This window comes from Dipteris shenzhenensis, chromosome 4 (genome assembly GCF_047967505.1).
Source record: "Dipteris shenzhenensis isolate YYH24624 ecotype China chromosome 4, Dip_SZ_1.0, whole genome shotgun sequence".
Classification (NCBI taxonomy): domain Eukaryota; kingdom Viridiplantae; phylum Streptophyta; class Polypodiopsida; order Gleicheniales; family Dipteridaceae; genus Dipteris; species Dipteris shenzhenensis.
This window is the reverse complement of record NC_141599.1, coordinates 7,747,934-7,757,272: the sequence shown is the minus strand read 5'-3', so window position 1 is coordinate 7,757,272 and position 9,339 is coordinate 7,747,934. Positions and strand designations below refer to the sequence as shown.

Here is a 9,339-nt window from a genome sequence, read left to right as displayed (position 1 = left end):
CACGTCACAGAGCGTGTCTAAAACCGCATCTACAGGCGCATCTAGACGTGCGTCTAGCCTGTTGACACAGATAGCCATGTCTATAGACGTGCTATTATATGCAAAAATAGATGCGCTTCTCAGATGCGTCTATAGACGTGCTCCGATAGTAATCTTTTTCGATAGTAATCTTTTCTTCCCTTCCCCTTTCTTCTCAGCTCATCAGTAATCGTCTTTTTTTCTTTTTCCCAGTTCATCATGTGGCTAGGAAGCTCTTTGGGCTCACCTGATCTCTAGGAGTCTATTTTTAGGGACTTATATAACCTTTTAGGGGACCCTCCTAGTCCTGCGGAGTTATACAGGTATATGAAGAGTACTCTAAACACCCCTCAGGAGTCAGTACTACAGAGTCTAAACCACCCCACACCAACTGAGATTACCCCAGCAGAGTCAGCACAGCCCAGCCGGCTGCACAGCCGAGGCCCTTCTCCCATGCCATCTTATGCCCCTTCCCCCATGCCATCTTATGCCCCTTCCCCCATGCCATCAGGAGGTCCTTCTGTCTCGCAGAGCCATCGGCATACTCCTGTGCAGCCGAGACTCAGTTCTCCAACTACAAGTGGTCCATGTAGTCTCCTGTAGTCTCTAGCTATGAGTGGCCAGCATACTAGCTCGACACAACACATAGCAGGCATAGTAGCAGGGAGAGTGGTGGGGGATGCATGGCACAGTGCTTTGGGAGGGGTGATGGTGGGAACGATGATGATTCAGATGATTTAGACGTGCCTCCGGGTGATGGTACGATCTTCCATGACATCATTCAGATAGGAGGCATCTTGATGGATGCACGGGGGAAGGACATCATGGCCTTCATGTGATCTATAATTACTAATAATTACAGAGATTGCTTTATCCACTACAAATACCAGCCAAAGAGGTTTGCTGATGAGACCCTCACTACTGTTTGCTCTAGGTATCCTAACCCCCCCAATCGTCAGTTCACAGATAAATGGGCCAAGTCAAAGATTGTTACGATACTTGGCAATAAAAGATCTTCGCTTAAGAGGCAGGCACTAGCGGAGCTTGCCAGGCTTGAGGGAGGTCAACCACCAAGGGGCTTGCCCCACACCGCTCACAAGCGTGAGTGGAAGAAAGCAATGAAGTCAGCGAGGGAGGACCCCAGTCTGCAGCACGTGGAGGCACGAAGGATCCAGATGGAGCAATATGGAAGCGTGCATTTTGGAGCAGGGGGTGTTGAATCATGGGAGGCCCAATTCGTAAGTATCGATCTCAAATTATATTGCTTATGTAGTCTATTAGGAGGTTGTTTCTTTGTACTAGCCCCTCCCCAAATTGTGTCGTCTTGCATCTTAATATCGTGGGCACATAACCTACTCCTGTCGAGACAGCCTACCACCACCACCATCATAGAGGAGATACATGGAAGCACTTCTATCATGATGGGTCGATTACTGAGGAGCAGTATATCTAGGCTACTAGAGTGGCCCCTGAGGTATTTGAAAGTAATTAAATAATGTCAATATTATAAGTAAAGATTTGATTTTTCATACATTGATATATGTTGTCCCTTGTTATAGGTCCCTGCACAAGAAGATAAGGAAGAAGACGAGGAAGGAGGCAGAGAAGGGAGCATAGAAGGGAGTGCAAAAGGGAGTGTGGAAGGGAGCAAGGACGTGGAGAACATAGATTAGTTGTAGAAGTAGTGCTAGCTACTCTTTTTTGTACTTAAAGCCACTAGCTTGGCTTCGTGCCTCTTGTATATACACTCCTCTTATTTTTTGTACTTGAAGCCACATGGCATGGCTTAGCTTTGTGCTATATGTACATACAAGCACTTTTTGAGCTTTCAATTTTATTGCATTTTGGAGTTGTAATGTTTTATTTGGAATTGTAATTAAAATGCTGTTGGCTATAAGAATTGAATTACACAATGTGGAAATGGGATTCTTGTTACTATATAGCATACACAACATACACAGCATTTTGTAAATTTAAAAAAAAAAATTATGTAGCATGTCTATCAGTGCGTCTATAAACACGTCTATTTACGCATCTATCTGTTTGAGAAGCATTTATTTGCATGTCTATAAATGTGTCTATAAGACCGTTTATAAATGCATCTACACACGCTTTTAATGATGCGTCTGTCTTTCTTTTAAATTTTTTAGTAGAGCATCTATTTATGCATCTAGATGCGCGTCCATACGCGCACCTGTCTGCTATATAGATGCACTGTTAGATGCGGGTCTCTAGACATGAAAATAGATGCGCAAATAGATGCACCCGTAAGTTTTTTTTTTGGTTCAATAAATGCATCTGTGTGCGCATCTGTGGGTGCTTTGTCTTGTTGGGCTACCGAGGAAAAATTTTATAATTCCTTCTCTTCTGTAGTTATAATTACATTAATCATGATGAGATGGTATTAGCACAGAAATGGGTTGAATCTCGGATAGAAATAGGATTTACTAATGTCTTCTAGTGATAGTGATTTGGAGGCTTATTGTAACTTTAAAAAGGTGTTTGTTAACACCATTATAAATATTATGAGAGTTTACAACTTCTTCTTATCTTTTGGTGTAACCTAACTGTGTCATGTTAAATTTTATAATTTTTATTTCATTTCCTTCAAAAAACTCTAAAAATTTTCTTATTTTAATGTTTTTACCTATTGTTATTTTGAAGAGTGGGTTTTTTCTAAAATTTTATCCAAAAGCTAGTCCAAAGGTATCTATAAAAATGAATTTGTACATTGACAAGTCCAAAATTAATGAAATATTTGTTATACATACATACATACAAACATAAATGCATACATGCATACATACATACATGCATACGTACATATGCATAAACAAACATACATGTACCCTTGCTTGCATCATGGCATTGTAAGGAGAAATGTTTGTTTAGAGGTCCTCTTTCTTGAATAAATATGAACAAAAAATAGAACACTGGCCGGTACAAAATCAAGTGAAAATTGAGATGTCATTTTATCTATCTCCAATACATTTTTGTGACGGCGATGACATCAGTGTGTAAATCTATTAAAGAATGACAATATTAATATGTTGTGACTATGATTGACATAAATATAGATAAAAGAATGACACAATTAAGGTCAATTCATGAAACATTTGTAAAAATATGGTAAAGGGACACTTAAATAACAAATCCTCACTATTTGTGAAGGGAATGATATAATAGCATTTCATTTCCATATCTTCAAATGCACATAGATCCTTTTAGAAATGTCCTAACCATCAGAAATCATATTAGAAAGAAAGATTTGCATTGATATTTTTCTCTTACATGATTGTAATAGTGCATTAATGTTTTCTTTAGTTGGGAACCATATAAGAGGCATAAATTAGGTATTCGTAATTTAGCTTTAGTTACCATTTGCATTTGTTAATGCTTCTTAAATTGGTGCTTTTGACATGATAACGTTTCAACCAACAAATTTTAAATTACGAGCCCAATATATAGATAAATGGGCTTGAAAGATAATGAAAAAAGAACTAACACAAAATCCCTTCACACTAAATATTTTGTAATATTTTATTTGCACTTATAAAAAGGGAAGGTTTTTAAAGGCTGCCCATTCGAGAAAAAGGCACTAAAGCATTTTAAAGTGGACTTTAGATAATGATTTTCTCATTGTGGGGGTTCAATTTGAAGTGAATACTATGTTGGCTTGCTTTTTATCCATACATGATAATAGCAAAATGAGATAAGCCTTTATCTTCTTTTTAAATTATCATTTGAAGAATCCCTTTTATCTACATGGTTGTGTATATAATAGTTGGCAAGATTTAGTTGACCTATCAATAGTTGATATTTAGAATCCATATGGTTTATAATAATTGGAAAGATTTAGTTGACCTATCACATAGTTGCTATTTATAATGCATACTTTGAATAAGAGAATTCTTGTAGAAGAAAAGCTTTCAAAGGAACTGTCACTTAGTCCCATTGAGAGATACAAAGCTATATGCGATGAAAATATTATAGATTAAACATACAATGCAAAGTTCATATCCATTACATAATTAGGTGTTAAAATGGCAATAGAGATCAAGGAATATGTAGGAAAATACACAAAATTTAAATCTAGGGGAGGCTTCCCTAGCTTCCTTTAGACTTGAGCAGACAAAGTACAATCATAAAGAAACACAGAGCCTCATTATTCAAGAATTCTAGATAGCACTTTCAATAATGCAATGAGATAAGGAGTGTTTTGCAATGGTTTCATTGGTGATTTTACAAATCCTTTCTATAAGTTCAACTCCATTAAAAAAGTGTATATGATGATGAATGCATCTACTATCTTGTATACTGCATACTTACTATTTCGAGCATGAACATGCTACCTTGAAGGCATCTCTATAGATATTCGTGGCAATCTTTTATAGCTACCTTCATCTTTGCACACTCTATTTCTTTTCTCTTTAGATGATTTCTTGTGAGTTTCTTTGTGATCTAGACTGGAAGTCCTTTCATATTATTGGACTATCTAAGAATCTGCATTTTGTCCTCTCTTATATTGAGATTTATGTGAGGTCCTTCATGTACAATATCAAAGACTAGATGTACCCAAGCCCCAATCAATGGTTGCTCAAGGAAGTAAAGTAACAAGCTAAATGTAGCTCAACTCAAAGAAGCTTAAAATTGGAGGACCACCTAACAACTAGAATGTCGTAGGAGATTCTAGGGATGAGACTTCAAAGATTTACCGTTTAATATCAAAAGGAGCTCATGGAATTGCTAGGTTATTAGGGTTAGGGTGTTGGACCCTCGGGGAGTTCACCTGAAAAAAATTTAGTGTACCACGTGCATTCAAAAGGAGGGCTATTTTAATTCAACCTTGGGAAAAAATTTAATAGGGTTACAATAGTAGGAGGGGTTTTTTTAATTCACTTTTAGAAAAAAACCGTTAGTTCATAAGTAAAGAGGGGTGGTTTTATTAGGGATAAAATTTCAGTTGAGGGGTTTTTTTAATACCCCATGAATGCAAGTGATAAATAGGGTTTCTTAGTAGTGCACCCCCGACATTGGACCATTACTCATCTCTTTGCATTAGCTTATGACTATTGGCCTTGTTAGATTAGTTAGTCACTACTAGGATGTTAATGTTAACCTACAACTATTTGCCTTGTTAAAGTGGTTAGCCATTACTAGGATGTGAATATGTATATTGGCCTCACTATAATCATTGGTCATTGCTAGAGTGGTTATTCATTGCTAGGATGTTAATATTAACCACAAAGTGCCAAATTTACACGACATATTATGTTTCAATAGAAACCAAACTTTTAACAATCAGAATGTGGGAGTCATCAATGTTGGGGATATAATTTTCACACATTCATTTCATTATGAAGGGGGGTCATAATTGAAACGGGGACATAATCACACATTCATTTCATTATCATTGCAACTTTTAAAGGTTGGAGGAAGTTATAATGTTTCAATGTTTTCTTAAATGTTTAGTAAGGAGCACTATATTTCTAAACCTCTTTTTAAAGGTTTAGTAACGAGCATTATATTTTGTGAAGACTATGAAACCATGGTTTCTTGAAGTTGTTGCAAAAGGATTATGGGACTCCTCCAAAAGGTTTTTGGCTCAAATGTCAATATCTTTGAAATAAATTTGATTATTATGCCCTAACTTTTAGTCAGTCTTGTTATTTACTAAGGAAGGAAGAAAACAAGTAAAAGTAACACTAGGTATCTTCGATGTTTTAATAACTTGCAACGGTCATGATGTGCTACTCATCAAAGTTTCATATGATGTCCTTGCCTAAAGAAACTAGAAAAGGAAGCAAAATAGATAACAAGTAGGCTCTCCTAAATCATGGTTACAAATGGCTCTCATTAATAGTAGAGACATAGTAATATATAGAGAATGGAGGGAGTCAACAATGGGATCATAGTAATTTATAGACATAGCATTGAGTATGAAAGACTAAGATGACACAGACTAGAGAGAGCAAGAAATGTAGAATATTCTTTGCCCATATATATTGATGCCAAAAACATTTTTAGCCACTCAAACTAATGTCATTTCTTAAGTACAAAAGATTTCCCCAAAAGTGCTTGCCACTACTCTCGCATATTCTCCCTTAGTGAGTACTTTTGCTTTTACCTTTTTTAAGAAGAACTTACTTAGTTGCATGAAAGAAAAAACAACATGAAGTAGGTATATACTAGTTTTGGACAAAAGAAGCTTGGAATAGATTCTTGTTTAGAGAAAATTGCATATGTGTTGTAGATTGTAGATTGGGAAGATGGAAATGAAAGCTCCACTTTCATCACTGCGAACATATTCAAAGTAGCCGATGAGTGAATGATAGCTTGACAGTTAGTACTTGGAAGTTTTGAGCAAGGATCTAGCCATATTTCCTCACTGTCATCCCTTTAGAGGTGTTTTTTTTTAGCAACAATGGCGGTTTCCAAGGGCACACATTTTAATTGCAGAAGTGCCTAGAATTGCATTCTAAAGGGATGAAGAGGGAGGGGGGGGGAGAGAGAGAGAGAGAGAGAGAGAGATGCATGCTCGTACACACACACACACACACACACACACACAAGGCATGCTGCTAATAGTGTAAAGCGGCCAATAAAGAGGTCGGTCCCTCTCTCACTCACACACACACACACATACACACACACAAAGTACTTCTATTAAGTATGAGAGACCCTCCTTGAGAAAAAGCATCATCCAATACATGAAATACCTTAGAAGAGTATAAAATAAACTCCTAAATGAAGCAATGAAACAAGCAAGGGTGAGGTTGAAAATGCCATCTTAGCCCTGAAGGTGACTTCGGAGCCACTCCACCTCTAAGAAATACAACCCTCATGGTAGAGGTTGCCTGCTGGGAAGACCCCTACATGCTCACCCATATGACCATCAAGGTATGTACTATGTCTAACTAGATGTTGGCCAAAGTGTGAGTGGGATGAACTTGGGAGCCGTGCAAGGTGTCTGTACATCTAGACCTCCAATTGTCCCAAGGTGATATGCTCACCAGAATTTCCCAAGACGTATCCACTCATGCATGTGCAAGTGTATGTGGAAGTACTAGGAAATCTCTCTATCTCTCTAGTGTGAGTTTGAATTCTGAAAGAGTCACTCTTGGCTCCTTGGCATTGTTGCTAGGAACTAAATACTCTCTCTCTCTCTCTCTTTGTGTTTTAAGGAAAAAAATCTCTCTCTCGTTATGTTTGTGTTTGTGTTTGTGACTCAAGGAAAAAGGGCAAATCACTAACAAGTTAAAAATGTGGAGGGGATAAGGGAGACACACAGTGAGTGCTTGTCTGCGTCAAGGTAGCTGAACACTTGTGAGCTGAGAGGCTAAGTGGGGGATGAATGGCCAGCAGGAGGATTTAATCCTAGAAACCCACTGAGGGGCGAGTGCCTGTCGAATCAAAAGCATCGAACAAGGGCTACCATGGCCAGCAGGTCGTGTACTCCACACTCCTTCCTGCTCTCTCAGCTCTCCACCTCACTCCATCGCTACACTTCCATCCTCTTCGCCAACCTTATTTCTCTCATGAAAAAGCCCCCCCCTCCTCTCTCCTGCCTCACTTCTCCATCTACCATACCTTCTTGTCCTTGGTAATTTGCCTCCCCCTCCTCTCATCACCATGCCTGCCCCCGTCCTCCCCTCCCACGTCGAGAAGCACTTCACGTCCAGTGACACCGTCCGCGACATCATCATCGGCATGTCAGATGGCCTCACAGTCCCCTTCGCTCTGGCTGCCGGTCTCTCTGGCTCCACCGCGGCTTCCTCCATCGTCGTCACTGCCGGCCTTGCGGAGGTCGCAGCGGGTGCCATTGCTATGGGCCTTGGCGGGTACCCTTTTTAAACTTCTGCCTCCCCCCCCCCCCCCCTTCTATGAATGGATTACAGAGAAAATGTATCTCTTTTTGGCCGAGGTATGCTCACAGAGTGATGGACATGTTGGCAGTGCACAGAGATTTTTTGGCAATTAAGCGTCGTAAATGGCCACACTTATATATGCTGTCAGTGCAACCATTTTTCTGAGCGGTGTTTGCAATAGAGCATTGTAAATTGCCACACGCATATATGCTCTTAATTCCCATACGAGCTAAGTTGTCAGTGAAAGCATTTTTGCTATAGGCACTTCAAAAGTGTTCAGGATCGTCCGTGAAACTTTACACGCTTCTATTGATAGGTATTTGGCTGCCAAAAGTGATACGGACCACTACAACCGTGAGGAGAAACGTGAAATGGATGAAATCGTTGAAGTACCCGACAAAGGTTCGTATTTCCCTATGTTCTAATGCTTGATTTCTGATGTGGCTAAGGCAATTACAATCACTCGTTCCGCCGAGTTTCGGTAATGTAGATTAAAAGCATGCATATTCGAAATACAGAGGCGGATGAAGTGGCCGAGATCCTCGCTAGATTCGGGCTCAAACCTCCCGAATACAGCCCAGTAGTAGAAGCTCTGAGGAAACGGCCAGAAGATTGGCTCGAGTTCATGATGAGGTTTCTTACAATCTCAGTACTATCGATCGTTTCATATGGTCTTGATGAGCATGTATGTTTAAAATAAATCCATTGCTGGTTCCTTTGCTTGAAATTCAAGACTATTGGTTAACACATGCTACCTCCTATGTTGACAGGTTCGAGCTAGGACTCGAGAAGCCTGATCCAGGGAGAGCTCTCAAGAGTGCCGTAACAATAGCCTTGTCTTACATCGTGGGTGGTCTCATCCCGCTCATCCCATACATGGCCATACCTCACGTGCAAGAGGCCTTGTTCGTGTCCATAGGAATTACGTTGTTCGCTTTGTTCATTTTCGGATTTTTCAAGGGGTGTTTCACAGGAACACAGCCGTTGAAGAGTGCTGTGCAGACGGTAGTAGTTGGGGCATTAGCTTCAGCTGCTGCGTTTGGGCTTGCTCGGGCTATTCAGGCGACTCAGCACACAGGCAAGCAGAAGTTTACTCAGAAGCAGACCACTAGGATGCAGCTGTTTAAAGGATTAACGACAGGAATCTAAGGATACAGAAGATAAAGTGATTAGTGATCTCCACTTTCTTTGAAGGCGAAAAAAAACCTAGTCATCACCGCCAGCAAGCGCAGTCGAAGATTGTAGCATGCGTGAGATCCTAGTTCGCTCTCATAGCTGGTGTTAATACTCAGGAGTTGACCATCTCAGTATCATGGTAATCACGGTTTGTTTTGCACGACAAGTGTGCTAAGGGAGGCAAAGTTCAAACCTCTCTTTCAAGGCACTCCTTTACGTCCACCTACATGCTTTTATACGCTTGTACCTTCTCGAGGAAAGGTCGAGTTTGATATTC

The 9,339-nt window shown here is 39.8% G+C and overlaps 1 protein-coding gene across 1 annotated transcript; it reads left to right on the top strand.

The window, feature by feature from the left end:
• Positions 1-7,609: 7,609 nt before the first annotated feature.
• LOC147902410 (vacuolar iron transporter 1-like) lies at positions 7,610-9,099 on the top strand. Its single transcript, XM_087373602.1, has 4 exons — positions 7,610-7,859; positions 8,203-8,288; positions 8,405-8,519; positions 8,657-9,099. Exons 1-4 carry the CDS (start codon positions 7,651-7,653, stop codon positions 9,033-9,035), a joined length of 789 nt encoding a protein of 262 aa, XP_087229728.1. The 5' UTR covers positions 7,610-7,650; the 3' UTR covers positions 9,036-9,099.
• Positions 9,100-9,339: the final 240 nt, after the last annotated feature.